The sequence below is a fragment of the Mauremys reevesii genome, linkage group 26 (assembly GCF_016161935.1).
Source record: "Mauremys reevesii isolate NIE-2019 linkage group 26, ASM1616193v1, whole genome shotgun sequence".
In the NCBI taxonomy this organism is placed as follows: Eukaryota; Metazoa; Chordata; order Testudines; family Geoemydidae; genus Mauremys; species Mauremys reevesii.
Window position 1 is genome coordinate 9,182,653 of NC_052648.1, and position 22,721 is coordinate 9,205,373.

At 41.9% G+C, this 22,721-nt stretch overlaps 1 protein-coding gene across 5 annotated transcripts in view; it reads right to left on the reverse strand.

Annotated features, from left to right (window-relative positions):
• RFX2 (regulatory factor X2) overlaps positions 1-22,721 on the reverse strand; it is a 96,007-nt gene that overhangs the window by 39,219 nt on the left and 34,067 nt on the right. For 3 of the 5 annotated variants that reach the window (XM_039515797.1, XM_039515799.1, XM_039515796.1), the window contains exons 2-5: positions 12,410-12,522; positions 8,768-8,857; positions 7,904-7,983; positions 5,795-6,059 (exon numbers count right to left, since the gene is read on the reverse strand). In XM_039515797.1, coding sequence (XP_039371731.1) covers positions 5,795-6,059; positions 7,904-7,983; positions 8,768-8,857; positions 12,410-12,514 — 540 coding nt within the window. In that variant the 5' untranslated portion in view covers positions 12,515-12,522. The remainder of the gene's footprint in view (positions 1-5,794; positions 6,060-7,903; positions 7,984-8,767; positions 8,858-12,409; positions 12,523-22,721) is intronic. The other 2 variants (XM_039515798.1, XM_039515800.1) reach the window with 2 other exon arrangements.

Genomic DNA, 22,721 nt, shown 5'->3' on the forward strand with positions numbered 1-22,721 from the left:
CTGGTTATTTCAGTAGCCAAAGAGGTGGTTTCCACAATGTCTGTGCCTAGGTATTCTCCCCTCCCTCCTGTACGCTATCCTGCAGAATAAATTCCTTTGTTTCAACTCAGAAAATAGTAACATACAGTACAAAGTATACAGACTATGGTGCTCCTTAGCTTAACAAGATACTATCTAGCTCAAAAAAGGGCCAGTTTCAAGGACTCAGTAGCTTCAGTGGTTTCTAAGACACATCTCCAGCGTCCTGTGATAACTGGGAAGAACCAAAACTCATCAGCACAGGCAGATTGCTGATGCAGCCTTGAGGAAATGAGTCAAAATGTCATAGGGAGACACTGTTTCCTTCCCCTGTTCAAGACAGGGAGACAGCAGAGCATCTGTATTGAATATGCACCCACATAATGCAGAGACAAGCTGCAAGTCTCTCTCATAGGTGTGCAGTGATAAACGCAGCCCTAAAGAAGTGTTCATGCTACGTTTTACATTTCCAAAAAAATAAATAAAAGAAGAGGCTGGTAGGAAGTGCCTAGATATATTAACAGCCCCGCATTAAGGTGTGTGCTTTTAATCAGAAAGGCAACAACAGCCCCTGCCATGATTTGCTACTTTAGTGGAAGAGACACTGAAGTTGGGCAACTCAAAATATCAATTGCTTTGGGCGGACACAGGGCTTGTGTGGCCTAAAGCAGCGTTTCTCAAATGTCACCGTGGCTACATGCGGCCACCAGGGGTTTTTCTTGCAGCCACAGCCTCCTGTGCTGTGACAGGGGAGGGAGAGGCAGCAAAGTAGCAGCTCCTCCCCTGGGGCTGCCTGCAGGGGTTGGTCCCTACACCCTTCCCGAGCCACAAACACTGTAGGAACAGGCAACCAGTGAGAGTTCCCCACCTTCCCAGTGGTGGGGTGGTTCAGGCTTCAGCCCTGGGGTGCTGGGCGGCTGACTCTGGCCAGGCAGCAGGGCTCTGTTCCCCAGCCGCAGGGTTTTGAGCTCCATCCCTAGACTCACTCCCCTCCCCATCACCTCAACTCCCGTTGCCTCCTCTGGACCCCCATTGCCCCTGGCCCCCCTGCCTCCTTACCTACCTCCTCATCCAGGGCTTAATTTGTCCCCCAGCATGCCAGGGCTGAGTAAGTCTGCAGTGAAAAGTGATATTAACAAATATCACTTTTCACAGTAGCAGAATTATTACCTAGCAATCAAAACATGCAAAGCACTTTATTTTTGTTTCTATTTTCTTTAGGTCCAGTAAAGAGCAGCGACAACTGCACATTATTTTTATTATTGAGTCTGCAAAAAAAACCTACATAAATAAATTACAATGATCTGGACATGTATATGTGCGTATTTATTTGTTTTTCCTAAAGTTAATTAAGTATTTTAGGAAAAATTCTCAGAGGGGCCACCAGCAAGAGTTGGTGGCCGCAGATATGTTGTGTAAGTTAATGTGGTTCAGCACAGTGCTTTAAGAAAATCAGCTGCTGTATCTTTCCCTCCCTCCATCCCAGCTTTAGCCCAGGACAGAGAGGAACTAGATCTTTGTTCTCTCACAAGAAAGGTCAACCGGCAAGCCAAAGACATGCATTATTTAAGATTTTGCTGGTTCACTTCATTAACACTGGTGTACAAGGTGATGACAGTTCTCTATTAACTGCTACTCTCTAATTGGTGGAGAGTGAAAATGGGTACAAACCCATTTCCTGAGCAAAGAGCTAAAATCATCTGCATTATTAGGGCTCAGAAAGGACCAGAGGAAGAAAAGGGTTCTGGGGAGCTATGGATATGAAAATATCAGGCTGTCCTGCCCTGGACATCTGATTACACACACACCCTCTCCTAGCACAGACATCACACACACCCCTGTCCTAGAATAGGCATCATCATATGACTTCATATGATTCCTACTTTTCAGCCCATCTGGTAGAACTTCTAGCTATAGACGATGGAGAATATCACTATTTCAGCCATAATCACAGTCATGCAGAGAGGTTGATAAATGAAAATTAGCTGTTACCATTCAAGAAAAATCTTGGAGTCATCGTGGATAGTTCTCTGAAAACATCTGCTCAATGTGCAGCGGCAGTCAAAAAAAGCTAACAGAATGTTAGGAATCATTAGGAAAAGGATAGATAATAAGACAGAAAATATCAGATTGCCTCTATATAATCCATGGTACACCCACATCTTGAATACTGTGTGCGGATGTGGTCGCCCCATCTCAAAAAAGATATATTGGAATTGGAAAAAAGATACAGAAAAGGGCAACAAAAATGATTGGGGTATGGAACAGCTTCCATATGAGGAGAGATTAATAAAACTGGCTTTTCAACTTGGAAAAGAGAGGAATAAGGGGGGGATATGATAGAGGTCTATAGAATCATGACTAGTATGGAGAAAGTAAATAAGGAAGTGTTATTTACTCCTCATAACACAAGAACTAGGGGTCACCAAATAAAATTAATAGGCAGCAGGTTTAAAACAAACAAAAGGAAGTATTTCTTCACACAATGTACAGTCAACCTGTGGAACTCCTTGCCAGGGGATGTTGTGAAGGCCAAGACTATAACAGGGTTCAAAAAAGAACTAGATGAATTCATGGAGGACAGGTCCATCAATGGCTATTAGCCAGGATGGGCAGGGATGGTGTCCCTAGCCTCTGTTTGCCAGAAGCTGGGAATGAGTGACAGGGGATGGATCACTTGATGATTCCCTGTTGTGTTCATTCCCTCTGAAGCACCTGGCATTGGCCACTGCTGGAAGACAGGATACTGGGCTATATGGACCATTAGTCTGACCCAGTATGGCCGTTCTTATGCTCTTATGAGGTTCAGTGGGTGTGGGTGTGGGTGTGGGTGTGGGTGTGTGTGTTTTACATGCTTATTTGTTTTTTAGGTTCACACAAATCTTTACAAGTAAACCCTTTGCCAGGATTTCAGTAGGCTTTACCAGCAAAGATCAAGTTAAGACCAGAAACATTCCTTATGCTATTACCAGTTTGGGACTGCTGGCTCTTGACCACAGATCTCACATATGAAGATAATTCGTCCTCTCCTCTTGAATGTCTTGCTGTCAGCTTCATTCATCTCCCCTCCCAAGCACTCATCTTCCCCCTTTCTGTCACTGTTGACAGCACCACTACCCTCCTGGTCTTCCCCCATTCACCTAGGCCACCCAAATTCTGCTGCTTCCTCCTCTTCAATATCACCATGAGCTGCCTTTTCCTTTCCATCCCCACAGCTGAATCTCTTATGCCAGGCCTCATTATATCCTATCTTGACTAAGATATAATATCTTCCTCCTTAACATCCACGCTGCCTTCTTTTCAGTCTATACAAAATGGCGCAACTAAAGTCGTTTTCCATGATAATCAATTTGATCAGGTCACTCCCTTCTTTGAATCCTTCTGCTGGCTCCTCACCTTCTATTGCAGGAAATCCAAGCTTCTTGTCATTGCTTTCAAACTTCTAGGGAACTCTGTCCTGTCCACTTATTTTCACTTGTCTCACTTTGTGTTGTTCACATCTACCTACTACACTCATTTTCCTACCTTGAACCATCAACATGAACATTTCTGCACTTTCTTCCTTGCTGCTCCATATGCAGTGCTCCCTTCTTGAGCCCCTCTGCAAGGCTCCTATCCTGGCCACACTTCCATCCCTTTTGAAGACCCAACTCTGCTGTGCTACCTACAGTGAATCTAGTTCAGACAGATATTTGCTTTTTTAAAAAATTATTTGTTGTTTCTTCTTCCTGCTAACCTGTCTTCTTGTCTATTTGTCCTTAGACAGTGAGCTATTTAGAGCAGGAATTGTTCCTGCTGGTCTGTCTCAACAGTAAGGGGCCTAAATCCTGAATGAAGCCAAAGAAGAGAGAAAGCCAAGAAGAATCCCATAAGATAAGACAGCTACAGCAATTAGACCTGTCAGTGAGTTGATGCTATTGACATTTAATTCTATTAAGGTTCTTGTACTGTACTCATCACCATAGTATCAGAGCACCTGACACATGAGTAATCCCATGTTGCTCTGCAGACTAAAATACATCCCCACTCAGGTGACAAGATCAGCACTTATTTGACTCAAAATGACAAGAACAGACACAATTAAAATAAGTGGAAGGCCCTGTATTTTGTTTTTCAAATGCATCTGAAATTAAATCTATGTATTTACACACACCTACAAGCCACAGAGGTGGAGGTGATATGCATGTGCTAAATGAATTCCTACCATTCCTGTTCCACCTGGCATTTACTCTAGCAGCTTCCAACAACGGCTTCCCCCCCTCATCTCAAAAACAACCTGCTGGAGAAATGTTTCCTCCTCCTTTCTCCAGAAATGTGGAAATTCCCACCAAAAAAAACCCCAAAACAAATTACCCCTGCTCAAGGTCCAGACCAGGCAAAAATCAGCTGTGGATCAGCAACAGCTCTTCTAGGCATGAAAATGCAAAAAATTTAAAGTCTGTCATTTCAAAACCATGCAGGGCTAGAAATGAGAACTTTATTGGCCATGTTTTCAAGAGCGTTCTCCAATTAGCAGATCCCATTTTTCCTCAATGTAGCGGGTGCTAGCCACATACATTTGTAATAAGATCTACATATTTTTATATACACACCCACACACACCAGCCGTTTGGAAAAGGAGATGACCGGTGTTCTAATAGGACATTAGCTCCCAATTAGCACTTGCATTTAAGACTGGAAAGTTCTGACATAACACCCCTGATATTTTTAAATATTAAAGAAAAAAGCTTTTTTATCCCAGAGTCCAGTACAGCTGGGCTCATGGGAACTCTGAACGAGACGTCACAGGTGGAGGAACACAAAAAAAATATAGTCCCAATAAAAAATGTTTTAAAACTCTAAAATATCTGAAATTGTATTTGCTATGTGGCATATACCGACTACATGATGGCACAGGGCAGCATAAAGATATTATCAACGTGTGTTTGAGATGATCTACTTAACAAACCAATAGACTCATAAATTCCAAGGCCAAAAGGATCATTGTGGTCATCTAGTCTGACCCCCTGTATAATACAGGCCATCAAACGTCCCAAAATAATTCCTAGAGCAGATCTCTTAGAAAAAACATCCAATCTTGATTTAAAAATTACCAGTGATGGGGAATCCACCATGACCTTTAGTGAATTTTTCCAACAGTTAGTTACCCTCACTGTTAAAAATTTACACCTTATTTCCAGCCTGAATTTGTCTAACTTCAACTTCCAGCCATTGGATCGTGATATACTGCTCTGCCAGAATAAAGGGCCCATTATTAAATATTTCTTCCCCAAGTCTATATTCAGAGGCTGTAATCAAGTTACCCCTTCACCTCATGAGTAAGGAGACATCTTGCACCATACCAGCATAGGGCCGCCCGGGGGGGGGGGCAACTGGGGCAATTTGCCTCAGGCCCTGGGCCCCACAGGGGCCCTGACAAGAGTTTTTCGGGGCCCTTCACTCGCTCCGGGAGCCCCGGAAAACTCTCACGGGGCCCGGGCCCCCGGAGCTTCTTCCGCTCCGGGTCTTCGGCGGCGGGGAGCCCCTGCCACAGGTCCCGGAGCAGAAGGACCCCCCCCGCCTCTGCATTACCGCCGAAGCGGGAGCTCCCCACCGCCGAAGACCCCAGGCCCCCTGAATCCTCTGGGCGGCCCTGCACCAGCATGTGTTCTGTCCCTCTCACTCATGTTATATGATATATATATTACACACACATCTTATTTATTTTCTGAAGTCCTTTCAGTTTCCCATGAACAATTCCTGGCCCTGTAATGACAAGACCTTCAGGGCTACATACCGTTGCTGGAGAGGAGCGTGAAGTTAGTGACAGAGAGTGTCTAGTGTTTTCCATCCCCCCATGAATGAGATAGGCTCCCGAGCTGGAGAGGATCTGACTTCCCCCAATGTCCATAGTGATGCCCACCATGCTGTGAGAGGGAATGGCTGTAGGAGAGGATGCCGCTGTAGTCACCTGTGCTCCACCTCCCTGTGGTTCGAAATAGGAAGCTGCGCTGCTGGGGGCATAAATCTGAGCTTCGGTGTTGTAGGAGTAGGCGGCTCGGCTGTTAAAGGAACAATACAATAAGGATGTGAAGCACATGTGAACGGAGAGGAGCTTAAATATCTAATTTCACTCTCACGCTGTGATCTTCAGTAAGTTTTTTAAAAAAGCCTCGACTCCATTGCCGACGGGATTTGCTCTACTAAAATTTAGTTCAGATATAGAAGTCAGTTGACAACATTAATCTCTCCAATGACAGCCCTGACGCAGGCGTCAAGCCAGAGCCCTTTGGAACATTTGCTTTGTCAGAGGTGGAATGTTGGGCACAGCATGACAGAGCCCAGAGCCCAAGAAGGAGCCTTCTGACAGCCCGGCTCTTCGGAAATTAGGGGAAAACTTCCAAAAATGCCTAAATGAGACTGAGGCCTAGTCAACACTGAAAAATGTTTGCTACCAAACAACCCTCTGTGCAGACACAGTTTATATAAAGTCAAAAGAGGGCTTTTTCCGGTATCAATTCCCCAAATGAAATATGCTAAACTGGCAAAAATTGCATCTATGCCAGGTCTTTTTCTGGTATAGAAATGTTGTTTTAAAAAACACAAACAAAACTTCACAACCCTAACTAACGTTACTGTCCTGGCAAAAATTTCTATTGTAGAACTGGCCTGAAGCTCCTAAGTCTCTTTTGAAAATGAGTCTGAAGTTTTTAAGGTGCTCTATTTACCCCAGCTCCCTAACAGATACAACAGGGTTTTGAGAAGGAATATAGGGTCTATTTACATAGGGCACGTCTACACTTACCAGTAGATTGCAGTGAGTGTTGATTTAGCGGATCTGGTGAAGACACGCTAAATCGATGGGAGAGCACTCTCCCATCGATTTGTGTACTCCACCTCCCCGAGAAGCGTAAGGGAAGGTGACAGGAGACGCTCTCCCACTGACACAGCACAGTGTAGCCACCGCGGTAAGTGGATCTAATTATGTCGACTTCAGTTACGTTATTCACGTAACTGAAGTTGCGTAAGTTAGATCGATTTACCGTGGTAGTGTAGACCATGTGGTTTAGGGTGGGCTCCATGTGGTTTAGGGTGGGATCAACTTGAGGAATTGCGTCTCTCTCTCACACACACACACACACACACACGTCTCCAGCATCAAAGAAGCAGTATGGCCACTGCCACACCCGTTACACAGAGTAGTGCGTGCTGCTTCTCCTCTTGCTCATTCTCCCCTTGTGGGAGCTAGTGCCTGCAGCAGCACTAGAATGGAGCAAACCTTGTTACAGGAGCAAGCACAAGGACTGACACTGTACTCAGCTGCAAGGTGGGTGTATGAAGTGGAGAATATGGCTTTTTGTTTACTCTCTCTCCACCATTCAGGGCAGACACAATTGTGCTCCGTCTCTCAAAGAACGAAAAATGAACTTTTACATCTGTCAGGGTGGCATTTATTGGCAGGGGCGGCTCTAGGCACCAGCAAAACAAGCTGGTGCCTAGGGCGGCAAAATCTAGGGGGCGTCCCCTGCGGCCGGGGGGGGCGTCAGGCTGGGCCGGCGGACCTGCCGCAGTCATGCCTGCGGGAGGTCCACCGGAGCCCCGGGACGACTGGACCTGCCGCAGGCATGACTGCGGAGGGGGCGCTTGTCCCGCGGCTCGGCTGGACCTCCCGCAGGCATGACTGCGGCAGCTCAAGCGGAGCCGCCGGACCCGCGAACCGTCCGCAGCCGCGGGAGGTCCAGCCAAGCCACGCAGGACCAGCGGTCCCTCTGCAGTCATGCCCGCGGGAGGTCCGCTGCTCCCGCGGCTCCGGGGCGCCTCCCGCGCATGACTGCTTGGGGCGGCCAAAAACGTAGAGCCGCCCCTGTTTATTGGCCCTAGTAATGTGAATGACAGAGACTCTTACATGGTTCCATTGGTGTAGACAGCCTCTCCTCCTTCCACATACTGGACCTGGCTTGGGTACACATGCTGCACAGTCTGCACCTGAAACAAATGTGACAATCCTGGGTTTTTGGATGAATTATTATTGACAAGCAGTTATGGAAGACAATACACACAAGCAATTAGCATTTAAAATGGCACTCAAAGCTGTTTAAGAATGAATATTAACTTTTAACTTTAGATTTGTCCTATTTTTGGAATGTATTTATTTTTTTAAAAGGCCTCCTGTTTTAAAACTTCACATCGAAGTTCACACAACTAAAATACACATGGACAATTCTTTGCACGAACAATACTGTTCTCACCCCCATCCGTTCTGTACATGCAAACACACACTTCGCCAGCACAACTACTTGTTTGGGCCTACTGTGTGTATGCAAGTCAGGATGTTTTTAAAAACCATTGGCTTTAGACAGTCATCTTTACAGAAGAGGAAATAATTATTTTTTAATATTTATAAAAATAATTTTTAAAATAAATCTCTCCCTAGACTCCATAAAGTGTAACCTGATGCAAGCTAGGTGCCAAGGAGAATCTGATTTTAAACTTTAAACAACCTTGAGGGAATCTCCTTTATCATCAATCTAAAATAAGGAATAATCACATGAAAGGCCAGAGGAAATGGCTCTCCCTGCCATCTCAAGTTCTCTGGTCAGACACTGCTCTATAAAAAAAAAAATCCATATTTTAATTGATTAAAGAGATAGACAATATAGTTTCAAGCAGCCCATGCTGGACGTGTGGGTAAGGGAGGGGCTGCAGGTTGTTTTTGCTTTCAAATGACTGCATGGCAATAGCATTTTCTCCCCCACTTCATTGATATTACCTGCTGTGAGACCTGCTGAACTCTGGGAATGGAGATCTGCTGCATCTGTGCTCCTTTGGGAGAAGAGCTTGTTGTCTGAACCAAAACCCTCTGAAAAAATAAGAAGAGACACAGTGTTACAGTTAGACCCAGAACACCCCACTCTGGCTAGGACATTTCCTGCAATACACTTACTAGAGGATTTGCTCCACATCCCCAAATAAAGGCAGGAACCCCACCATACTGTATGGCGACCCACACACACTCCCTCTCCTAAAGCCGCCACACATTTTCCATTTAGTCTAAACTACAGTTAAACTGGACATGGGCCCAAACCCAATACCCTAAACTTTGGGGAGAGCTCAGATGTGGATCCAAATGGTTTGGTTGGGCCCATCTTTAAGTGAAACTTGGTGTAAGCAGCCACCCCAGGGAATAGCAGAAACTGGTTGCTTAATAAAAGCAGGTCTTAAAACAAAGGTCAACCACAACTATCCTGGAAAAATCTCTGTGTCTTTCCCCATGCCTGCAATTCTCCTGTGCAGGGAAAAGTCTTCAAAAGCTGCTACCCCAGACCACTACCCTTTTTCAAAGTTCACTTCTGCCATAATCCCTACAAGGAACAAAGCAAATACATTTATTGATCTCCATTCAGTGCCATGATGAGCACTAACCCCTTCTGAGTTCTCTCTTTTCAGATGTAGAGCCAACAACATTAATTGAAATGCATTTTTAATTCTGGATCCTTGAAGCATAATTTGCCATGTCCAAACAACCATTGTACACTAATGTTAAAGTTGATTTTCCTACTGCTTCCTTGAATGTTTTTTTTTCCTCTCATTATTCACTTGCAGAATCTAGTACCAGGTCTGCAAGTTTAAGTCTGTCTGGAGGAGATTGAAGCAATTTGACCTGGATAATCACTTTTTCAAATTGCTCTTTTTGTGCTACATTAAAAGTGATGTTAGCATAAAAGAACTTGATAAGAAGTTGAACCTTAAGTCTTTGTCTTTCAGTTGTTCTTAATGGCATAATCACAGATTGACCTGTGACATATTTGAACTGTTGATGATGAACAGAGATTGCTTTAGAAAGAAACGAATGTTGAAGAGCTACTGGAAGGCCTGGAAGAGCAATTTAAATTTTTAGTGTGGGTATCTTTCGATGACATCTGTGGCGTCCAAAATCAATATTCCAGGATCAAACTCAATATTCTGCTCCTCCAGAACAATATTCTGCTATTCCTTTAATAAGCAATGTTTCTTCAGGGTCAAATGGGCCACTAAATGAATCTGAATAATCTGATTTACTAGACTTTTTCAAGAGAAACACGATTCTTTTCCATCTTGCTGCTGTACTCTTGACAAAGTTTACATTTTACTTAAGAAGAGTCATCTGTTTTCGTTACTTCACTCCACACAAAACACTTGTTTCATAGATTCATAGAGTTTAAAGCCAGAAAGGATCAGTAGATCATCTAATCTGACCTGCTGCAAATCACAGGCCATTAAATTTCACCCAGTTACCCCTGTGTTGAGCCCAATCACTTGTGTTTGACTAAGGCATAACGTGCATATGGCTAAAGTATACCTTCCAGAAAGGCATCTAGTCTTAATCTGAAGACATTAAGAAATGGAGAATCCACCACTTCTCTTGTTCCAATGGTTATCACTCTCATCAATTTCTATCTTATTTATCATTTGAATTTGTCTGGCTTCAGCTTTCAGCTATTGGTTCTTGTTCTGCCTTTCTCTGCTAGACTAGAGAGCCCTTTAGTACCCAATATTTTCTTCTGGTGAAGGCATTTATATACTAATCTTGTCACTTCATTCTTTTTGATAAACTTAAGAGCCTGAACTCTGCTGTCTCGCACTCTAGGACCTTTTCTCTAGCCCTCAAATAATTTTTGCGGCTCTTTTTTCCCCATCCACTCCCATTTTTCAAATCCTTTTTAAAATATGGACAGCAAAAGTATAGTATTGGTCTCACCAATACCATATACAGAGGTAAAATCACCTCTCTACTCCTACTTACTATTCCCCTCTTAATTCACTGAAGGACATTAGCTCTTTTCGCCTCAGCATCACACTGGGAGCTCATGTTCTGTTGCTTGTCCACTTTGACCCCTAAAACCTGTTCAGAGTCAGTGCTTTCTAGGATACTGTTCCCCATTCTGTAGGTATGGCCTGTATTCCTTGTTCCTTTGCCTTGGCTGTATTAAAACGCATTTTGTTCAAACAGGCCCGCAAGCGAGCCAGATGGCTCTGTATGCCTGCCCTGTCCTCATCATGATTTACTACTCCCCCAGTCTTTGGGTCATCCACAAATTTTATCAGCATCCATTTTATATTTATTTCCACAATTGACAAAAATGTGGAAGAGTGTCAAGTCTAGTACCAATTCTCGTGGAACCCTTCTAGAAAACAACCCCACTTTTTGATGATGATTCCCTATTGACAACTACTTTTGATATCTGTCAGTTAGCCAGCTCTTAATCATTTTAATGTGTGCTTGATTGATATTATACCGTGCTAATTTTTTAAATCAGAATTTTGTGAGACACTATGTCAAATGTCATACAAACGTTTATTATATCTACGCAGTTACCTTTATCAACCAAACCTGTAATCTCAAAAGAGTAAAGTCAGGTTTGCTTGACAAGAGTTATTTTCCATTAAATCATGTCGATGGCGTTAATTATATTCCTATCCTTTAATCGTTAGAATGAGAAACAACCTTCTGGTGAAATCAACGCTGAAGATCAAAAAATATGATGAGCGAACCAACTTTATAACAGGACGCCATTATACTCTGCTAGGTGGTCAGCGCAAGATTCTAGCCAACCAAGTGTCCAAGCAGTTCCCGACTCCATCCACTCCCCTCTTCAACATCCAATGATAGTTAATTTTACCTACTAGCTACACCTCTCTCTCCAATCAATCACTCCATCCTTCCACCTGTTCCCCATCCTTTCTGAACAGTTATATAAAAAAAACTTTCTCATGGTCAGCTAAGAGATATAAGTAGACCCTCAATTTTCTCATCACTTCCCTTTAATATTTTCAAATAAAATTTTCATTCACAGATTGAAATTAGAACCCAATATTTCTAGTATCACAAAAACTTTCAAACATGTTATACGTATGTAAACGTGTCAAAGCAATACACACTAAAAAAGTGAAGAAAATACCTCCAAAATCACCCCCTCTCCACCAAAAAAACCGTTTTTTTTCTGATTCCCCCCCCCACCCCAGCCCCAAACACACACAAAATTCTGCTGATTTTGATATATCTCAACTCCAGGAGATGCCTTTTTAAATGATGGGGTACAATTTGCATCTTTATTGCTTTTATTGACACATCAAATAATGGCATCAGGACACTACAATGGATCAAAAACCCAAATTGGCAGGAAAGAGTTTTCTTGGCAACATGGCTAAATTAAAATCCAAGTCTCATGCCTTAAATCAAAGTGTATGTTTTTATTACAAACATTTCTATGGCATTTATCAATGCAATATGTAGGTAGGCTTCATCACCACTTTTACTCTCTCTCTCTCTCTTTTTTAACAAAATCCTTTGAGCCAAGAGTTAAAGCATATTCAGCATTAAAATTAGGTTTATTTTCCATGGAGACAGCATTAACTGCTGTAGCAACGTTACCTGCTGGGAGGCTGGCACTGGCTGCACTACTGGAGCTTGAGCAGACGCTGAAGTACGCAGTGCCACAGAAGTCGCTGAATCTGATCCGCCCTCTGAATTCTGCATGCTCACTGCTAGAGAGAGAGCACAGAGGAGATCAGATAGAGAAGAGACAACTTCACTAATTTACAGTTCTCAAAGAAAAGGAGCTCATGTAATCAGAGTCCAAAAGAATAAAATCCCAGTAGAAGGTATAAGACCTGTCAGAGAAAGGTAACTACCGCCCTACTTGGAGGATTCTTTGTAGTTTGGGTTCTTATATTACTGCTGTATTATATTAAGATAAATGTACGCAATTGTTCCACAGAAAGAGAAGGAAAGGGAAGGAGCAGAAAATGTGTTTCTGAATATAAATATAACAAACAACAACAAAAAATAGCACTGGGAAATTGTTGTGTCGTAGCAGAAGTGCAGCTACTCCGCACTGGGACAGAAGTATACTTGAAGATCAAGAACTACAATTTCTTTCCTACCCGGTTTTAGCACATTTAGCTACCTCTAAGTGTTTAAACAAAGCCAAGTGCCAAACAATTTGATTATATACCCAGCAATGTAACAATGACACAGTGTGTTAGAGCACTGGATCTCAACTTTTCCAGACAACTGTACCCTCTCAGGTGTCTGTCTTGCATACCCCCAAGTTTCACTTAACTTAAAAACTACTTGCTTACAAAATCAGACCAACACACAAAGGTGTCACCGCACATTATTACTGAAAAATGGCTCACTTTCTCATTTGTACCATATTATAAAATAAATTGATAAGAATATAAACATTGTACTTACATTTCAGTGTATTGTATACAGAGCAGTATAAACAAGTCATTGTCTGCATGAAATTTTAGTTTGTACTGACTTCGCTAGTGCTTTTTATGTAGCCTGTTGTAAAACCAGGCAAATATCTAGATGAGTTGATGGACCCCCTGGAAGATGTCAGTGTACCCTCTGAAAGTAATATGCTCCTGCAATGGTGGGGATACCCTGACTGGAGCAGATTTTGTTTAAAAAAAAATAAATCTTTTATCTCTAAACTGAAAGCTTAAAATAAATAAATAAAAAAACCCCACACTCTCACTCCCTTTCTGGTTTCTTCTCAAAACCAAAGATTTAAAAATTCCAAATCTTGAGGTTTTGTTTTTTCTCTCTTCTTCCCCTTTTGCCAGTGAATGCAACAGAATGAAGACTTCTGGAGTCTCTTCACACACAAACACTCTTTTTCATTCTTTCCCTTTATTTAGATCTTTCTGTTGGGCGGTAACTTCTCAAAACTTCCTCAACTTTGGGGAAAAAAAAAGTTTGAGGCAAAAGGAAAAAAAAAGGAAAATGGAGGAAAAAACCCAAACTCTGGATAGTATTCATTTTATTGCACTCCGTGACAAAGAGGAAAAAAGGGAAACACAGGGGAGGAAGGGACGCTGAAATTTTAAAATACCCAATATGAAAAAAAAAAATTCAAAAATGTCACAGAAGTTGGGGAAGCTGGAGAACGGAACAAGAGATTGTTCTGTTTTGACCACAAAAAATGGAAACAACTTCAATATTTTTCAGAGTTATTTTTCCATTTTTCTAACCAGCTCTGACCCTGCACAATCACGTTTTTTCTCTCTCAACTCCACCCAGCCCCAAACAGATTGTGAGTCATTTTCTCTTTTTATGTTTCTCCTGGACAGGGACAGGACAAGACAATTGCTACAGAAATAATATATTCTCAGCTCACTGCTCAAAACACAGCTAAAGGACCAAGAACCAAATACTGCAGAAACAAGAGAAAGCCAAGTCCTATTCTTCATCATAGTTCATATCCTCTTCCAAGGCACCAAGTCATATATACACTCCATTCTTCTTGGGAACTGTGTGCAGAATAGGTTTGCATACAACTAGGGTGACCAGGTGTCCGGTTTTTGAGTAGACTACCCGATCGAAAAGGGACCCTGACAGCTCCGGTCAGCACTGCCGACCGGGCCGTTAAAAGTCTGGTCAGCAGTACTGCAGAGCCAAAGCAGGCTAGTACCTATCTGTCTTGGGGCCCCACACTGCGCCCTGGAAGCGGCCAGCTGCCCCAGCCCTGAGCACCTCCAAACCCAGAGCCTCCTTGTGCACCCCAAGCCCTTCATCTCCAGCCCCATCCCAGAGCCTGCACCCCCAGCCCAGAGCCTGTACCTCCTCCTACACCCCAACTCCCAGCCCTGAGCCCCCCCAACCCAGATCCCCCTCCTGCACCCCAGAGCCCGCATCCCCAGCCAGAGCCCTCACCCCCCCACACACCCCAACTCCCTACCCCAGCCCAGAGCCCTCTCCCACACCCTGAACTCCTCAAATCTGGCCCCATCCCAGAGCCCACACCCCCATTTAGAGCCCGCTCCCGCAACCCAACCCCCTGCCCCAGCTCAGTGAACGTGAGTGAGGGTGGGGGAGAGCAAGCCTCAGGGGAAGGGGTAGGGCTAGGGTGTTCAGTTTTGTGCCAATAGAAAGTTGACAACCCTACATACAACTCCATTATATCAAGTATCTGCTGCTTTGCCTCACTGGCTGAATGTATTTTTGAAAGGTATCTACAAAAATTTTATTTATAAAAAGATTCCAGTTGCATCAGTACAATGTGACAAATTTATATATATAAGAACAATTCTCTCCCTGAAGTTACGGAATAGCATCACCTCTGTACTAGTCCTGGGGCCCACGTTATTTGCAGGTAAACAGCTGGCCAGCACAAGACCTTGGGCGAAGAAGAGAAGTTTATACATTACTATAAACAGGAGAATAAACTGTCTCAAGGAGAAGAAACAATCTCATTTGTGAGCTCCTTTATAATGCAGTAGGATCAGAAATGCACCTTTTTCTCATTTCCATTTTTCCTAAGGACTTTTCACAGTGTTGTCTGAGCCTACATCTCAAGTGTAGTAATAGTATATTGCTCCAATATCAAATTGCCCTCTATGAGCCTGATGCTTGCAGGGGATGCTCGGGACCTTGGCAGAGTCAGATCCTGAAGCACCTGGTCTAGAAGAGACATTTGTGAAGTGTAGCTACAGTTGTAAGAGGAACCATGTGAAAGTGGCACCATCTCAAATATCTGCTACTCCCTGTGCTGTCAAGTCACATGTACTCACCTTTACTGAAAAGTTTCTCTCTCCCAGTGACCCTGAACATCCAAAAGGGATAGGAAGGAGGGAGGGAGCTGGATCGTATTTTCTCACACTTGCATCATCAACATTGTCAGATTTGTTACAACTGCAGACTCTTTACTACTGAGGATGATGCCATAAACACAGACAACCCAGCTGGATTTTCAGATCCCAAGTGAAGTTTGCAGCACTGGCCATTAGAAAAGCCATTGATATGTAATTGATACGTAAACTGAGCAAATGTGATTGGAGCCCCAGAATAACATTTTACATAGTGATTTTTTTTTTTAAACAGAGTGAAAACCTCCTTGGATAATTTCCACCTTCCTTCAAAGCTGTTCCATGCTTCTTGGGAACGGAAGAGGCAAATATGTTTATGCCTGCTGCTAAGATTCACTTGTGCTGCTGACAAGGCTAGAAGATAAACAGAACTCCTACACCTAGTGATGACTCCTACTCTCTGAAGAGCTGTACACAATGTTGCCCTGTATCTTGCACTCACAGGAGCTGAATGTTCCAGGGCAGTGGCAAGAAGCACAGCATCGAGCACCAAAGAAGAGATTTTCACAGGCACAAACAGGAGTCAAGCACCCAATTTCCACTGAAAGTCAATAGAGGCTGGATGCGTAACTCCCATTTATGCCACTGAAAGCCCTCCCTCCCACCTCGTCATTTAGAGCTAATGTTATGTCTACACTACAGAGCCTCTACTGGCATAGGTTTGTTGGCATAACTTTGCTGGCCCAGCCTGCTAGTGTAGACGCAGCCTATACCAACGGAAGGAATTTTTCTGCCGGTGTTGGAACACCATCTCTCAGTGTAGACAAAGCCTAAGCGTTAAAGTGAAGAGCCTTGTCCAGATGCACTACCCTGATTTATGTCAACAGGAGTACAGCTGCTAACTTCTCACATAGCACTTTGGAAATTCTGCTCACCTCTATGAAACTGATGCTTGATACAAGCTGTAAAGGGACTCACTTTATCCCTCCATCTGGTTTCTGATCTGTCCTCGGCACACCAATTCCATGGCATTCTAGATCAATTGCTCCTAATGCAGACTCAGTTGCTCAAATGCAAATTCTGCTATATTTCAATGATGCAAATTTTGCTATTATCCTTATTAGTTTTGGCATAAAGAATAGAAAGATGCAGACAGCCAAGCCACATTAGCCGTATGATCATGATATCAGGACGACACTGAAGTTAGCTATCAGCAGAAAAGAGTAACAGAACTATTTAAAGTGGTCAATGGACCCTGGTAGCCAATTAATGAAGTGACACCTGTGCAATCCCATTTGTCTCAATAGATTTGTACAGGTGAAAATGGATTTGTTAACAACTGTAATTCCAATCAGTTGATGATACATAAGAAAGAAGAGAATCCAAAACTGACTTTTTCAGCTGTGTTGGCTCTTGCATGGCTAAAAGAGTAAAAACAAAGTCAATTATTTTTGTCAGTAAAGTCAGCAGATCGGATTCTGAGCACTCACATGGGGTACAGCTCTGTAGTAAGAAAGGGCCTTTTTAAAAATATTCATTTTCAGTTTAAGGTAAGCTTTAAAACTCTGTCCAATTCACTTGGTAATGCAACAATACAGTGCTTGTGACATCACAGTTCACCACTACAGAAGTGATTGGAAAGGTCTAAATTCTGGAATAGAATCATAGAATATCAGAGTAGGAAGAGACCTCAGGAGACCATCTAGTCCAACCCCCTACTCAAAGCAGGACCAATCCCCAGACAGATTTTTGCCCCAAATGGCCCCCTCAAGGATTGAGCTCACAACCCTGGCTTTAGCAGGTCAATGCTCAAAACCACTGAGCTATCCCTCCCCCCAACATCATTAAATAAATAAGGCAGATGCAGGAGGCTGCTGTACTCTGGAAACCTTCTGTTTACACACAGCTATCTTGGTATCCAAGCAAACAGCAGTGACAGGAAAGGAAATACAGAAAAAGCTAATAACTTCTGGGTTCTATTTCTGGTTCTAGCACCAACTTGCTTTTGACCTTGAGCAAGTCATTTCCCCTCTCCTGTGTCTCAATTTTCCCATTGGTAAAGAAAATAAATGATAATTAATTTCCTATCTAAGGTGTTTCTAAGGTATCCACCTCAGAATGTTAACACTCAAAGGCATTAGAGAAAGACTAGTAATATTAAAAACTTTGACAGGGCAATTTCATACATTCCAATTATTATTGTTTAATTCATAAAGCACACTGCCTTAGTATGATTGTTCTTGTCGATTTTAATCCACCTCGTCTAGGCGTGCCTTAAACCGTTGGGAAAACAAAGATGAGTGTTTCAAAATACTTTCCACAGTCAGTGTTGCAGTGAGGAAAAAATAAAAGTAAAAATAGACTGCTCAGGAGTAAAAACTACATAGCTTTCCTCATGCATGTCTATTTTAACTTTGTAACAAGGGAAACCCCACTCACTACCAATTCCCAGGCTTAAAAACAAATAAACAAACAAAAAGGTAAATTTAGCCCTGATCCTGCACTTGACTGTCTATGTATGGGTGCACCCCAGCACCCACACAGTGCTCCATTGAAGTCAATGGGACTTTGTGTGGGGATACCCAGATGCAAAATTGGGGCCTTAAAGAACTGCAAGTATCTGTTTACAGAATGTTTTAACAGAGCATCAGCTCCCGAATACCCAAACTAAAGTTTCTAAGCTACATGCTGAGGCCTCCAACATATAATATCGCTGCTGATCAGAGTCAGGGCAGGGAGTCTGCCTATGAGAAAATATTTCATTAATTTAACTCCAGTGTTCTAGTCCTGATTCAGCAACGTATGCAACCACATGACTAACTTTAAGCAGGAGAGTAGTCCCATGTGCTTAAGCTCCTTTCGCAACCAGGGCATAAGTGAATCGTTGTGGTACTCCTTTAATGGTGTGCCTATTTACACACTATTTTTATACAAAGAAGTATATGCAAAAAGTTGCGATGTTGCTATTTGTACTGAACATATAAATATCAAAAAAGATCAAGGATTATATATTGTTGGGAGGCACTAACACTGATGCCCATGGAAACCAGAGTACCAATAGCAGATTTGACATACATCATAGCAACGATATTAATTTATTCTCTATTATTTTTTAACCTGAAATACATAAGGAAAAAATAATCAAGCAGTAGAGAGAATGTCTCCCTTCCCCAATCCAAAACAATCAATGTAAATATCACATTATAAAGTACAAGAATTAATATTGTTTTTCAGAAAGTTATTTGAGCATTTGGGGAGATAAAATTCATGTTAAACTATTTTGTGGGGAAAAAATATTCAGTTCACCTTTATGTTAAAAAGTTTATTTGGCCACCAGATTTTCTTTAAACTTCTAGGATATTTTTAATCCTTTTATTATCATTTTGGAAAATGTTTAAAGAAAAGTTTGTAAAGTGGAACATCACATAAAGTACAATTCAGTACTGCGAGGGCGGATTTGGGTTGAGACTTTTATAGAATACTAAGGAATGCTACTACTTTATATTTCATGCTTTCCTCCTAAGGATTTTAAAGCACTTCACAACTATTAATTAAGCTTCACAATATCTCCTTGAGGACAAGTTATAACCAGATGGTAAACTCAGGCATAAAAAGCAGTTGGTTAAGCAACTTGCCCAATGAAACATAGTCAGTCAGTAGCAAAGCTAAATATTTAGAACAGCAGAATATTAAAAAATACTAAGTCTTCACTTCATGCCCTTCATGTGAGGATCTAAAATTAAGACAGAACAGTGGAAAACAGCCCAATTACAATTATTCACATGAAGTGCGGTACTCCACCCGTAGCTGACAGCAGAGGCTCTCAGACAGATTTTTGCCTATTTTTAATTTCAGTTCACAATAGAGTTCCAAGGAAAAACATAACCCATATTACATAAAAATTAATAGGAAGGAAAATGGGACAGGTAGACATGACAGAGCAACAAAAAGATAACAGTTCAGCAGCATCCATATTCAATAATGCAAGATCAAGATCAGCATTTCCAAATACCTCTTCATATTCAATTTCTCTTTAAAACAATGCTGCACATAACCTTTGTATTTATCATTAACGTTCATTAATCAAAATAATATTTCCTAACTGCAAGGTACACACCAGATTTTCAGCTGTGCAGAGCTTGTGCTGTTTCATTGATTCTGAGCCATCCAGAGACCAAAATGGCCCCAGCGTACTTTAAAATAGTCTAGTTAAACTTCTAGTCCAGTATGCTCACTGCATGCAAAGTTGTATAAAGAATTTCCAGTTGTATCCTGAGTCTCACAATATTTGGCATTTTACTTAAAGCCCCAGTTCTTGTTTCTGTTTAAAAAAAATATTAAAGATTTCTAGCCCTTATGGTTGCAAAGAAAAGCTTGAAAATGTGATCCAAGTGCACGCTAAAAAGCCAGAAGATAAAATAAAAAAAAATTTAATCTCACTATTTTTAAGCCAATATCATGATTTTCAGAGGGTTTGGCTCATAGATTTTGAATGCTTGGAGTCAGCAATACCAAGTCTGTATTATTCATATCATTTGACAAATACCATAAAATTACGTTAAAGGGTCATATTTTAAAAGTATATGTAGACGGATGTAAAGTACATACTTAACTTTTAGAAAATCTTAACGGTGAGACATCATTCAGGTTAACACTGGCTGCTAGAATCTAAGCTAACACCAGGGTTTGCTTTGCATGGAACTTTTAAGGAAGAATAAATTTTAAAAAGAACAAAAAAACAAAAAAAAAGCCTAAGCTATTCAGCTTCTGTGGTTTTTATCCAGTTTTAGTTTGCTTAGAGCATTGTATTTATTTATTTCTGTAAAGAAGGAACCAGTAACAGCTGAAATTAGAAGAAATAACTTCAAGTAGCAGACCATCATGTTCTCAACAGGCATTGAGAGGGTATTTTCTCCAAAGTGTGTGTCTGTAGCCACGTACATATATAAAAATGAAAAGTATTAAAACAGTTTCAATATATACGCTACTTGGAAGATAGTAGTTCTCAATACCCTCCACAGTAATCAAAAATATGTAGTAAGAAGGAAGCAGAGGGTTGCTGTTTTTCTATTCCTTCACCAATAAATACTTACTATGCATCTCCAACAGCAACTATGCCACACTTATTTAAGAAGGTATCATGTGGACAAATATTTTCCACTTCACTTGCCACTTTTGGCCTGCGCTCTATTTAAAAAACTGCCCTGAAATGGAATTAATTGCATTTTGACTGAAGCATATAAAGTGTAGGAGATAAACCTTCTTCAATGATTTTGCAATAGATGAAACCAAGATCAGCTCAAGTAATTAAGCCAGAACTATGCAAGATATCTGCATCAGAAATAGATTATTCCCTGCCTGCACCCTCAACCCAACACATTCATCTGTCTTTTTTCTCCAGGGCACACAGTCACAAAAATACAAGGAGTTTCCCTAAAATTCAGATCACGAGAAGAAAGTTTTTCCACAGTCCATAGAACTTAAAAGCAGGAGGAGCACATTAGCAAACACTTTCAAACTGCCAGAAATGACTCTGAACCAGAATCCATGGCCAAATCCCCTCCAAAACTTTGGCAAAGTCTGGCTCCAGTTTACCCATTTCTAAAAGCTTATTGACCTGAAAGAAAACCCTTATTACTTTTTGACAGCTGAAGTAAGCCAAACCTCCTATGGGTCCAATCTATAAAAGCTAAACAGTATGGTTACTTTCCAGTTTAAGAGAACATGGAGGGTGCCTATAAAGAGACAAGGCTCCCAGCATGGTTGTTAGTAATAAGCACACATCAAAATATTTGAAAGTCTGGCAGCTAAGCATCTGAGGTTTAATGCTTCTGCAAAACGCAATGTGCCTGAAAATCCTAAAATCAGGTACACTCACGAGATCTACAGTATTTCCTGATTTATGGACAGATCCTGGGGGGGGGGGGGGGGGGAGGGAAACAGGAAAGAATAGCCTCTCCTATTACTGCTTTCAGATAAAACCAGGAAATGCAGCAGTATGTTAAGAACATACTAAATCTAGGCCATCAGAATCCTGGCCTCCATGCCAAGATCTGCCACCCCAACCCCAGGCCAGTCAACAGTGTCTGCAGTGAACAGTCATGGGCCAGTGCTTCTCTACTTTCATCAGATCACACAACTTGAGGTATTGTGGGAGGGCACCCAAGATCTTTGTCTGCAAGTCCTACAGTAGCAGCAGTAAGCACTCATGTGCCACCAGCTATTCACAGACCTATCGTTGCATCAGGCGGCCCTGACCACTGGGTCCAGATCCCAACAATTCTTCCTTAATCCTTCACTTGATTCACCGTAAGAGTTGGGTGAAGGCTGGAGCCAGTTATAAATATCTGTGTGGTTTTAACGTGCCCTTCACTATGGTATCCAAAAAGCACACTGTATGTTGTTTGAAATAGTTCATTCAATTGTGGCTGATCTTTCCCTCTCTGTTCCTCGAACTCAGAAATTAGGTGGAATTATCCGGGCATGCAAAACAGGCTCATCCAAGGGCTCTTGTGAATTATGGGTTATGGCGTTTACTCTTTCAACAGCCTGAGGTAAGTGAAGGGTGAAAATGGCAAGGAACCTGATAATGAGCTGATTCTGGAATCGCTGCTTTTTAATTGATTAAATTGCTTCAGAATGTTATAAAGACAGAAGGCACCAGAACCTTCCATTGATTAAGTTAAATTAAATTAAAAGAGACAAAAAACACTGCTTCTGTAAGAGCTCTAGTTACCTGGAAACACAGATGAACCCAAAACATAGGTTTCAAGGCTTTCAAGGACACCAAGCAGTATATCTGTATTTCAGGAACATGGTCCTCATGGAAAAATACAAACTTGGAAGGGACTTTTTATAGCAATAGTTAATATTACATATACACTCTCAGTCTTGAATTGGATTTCATGGAACTGAATCAGGTAATATAGATATTATATTATCATGGAGCCAGGGAAATTTAATGGTCTTCATTGTTTCTTTACATTTCCCTTTCACTGATGTGGAAGAGTGCTAGGACCTTTTTTGTGTTGATATTTTAAAAGGGATTTCCTTAAGAGTCAGTTGAATGTGTGGCAGAAGCAGCAACAGCATATGCTGCCAGGAGGACATTGATGAGTCCCCACGTGTGGTCTCTCAAACCTAAATGC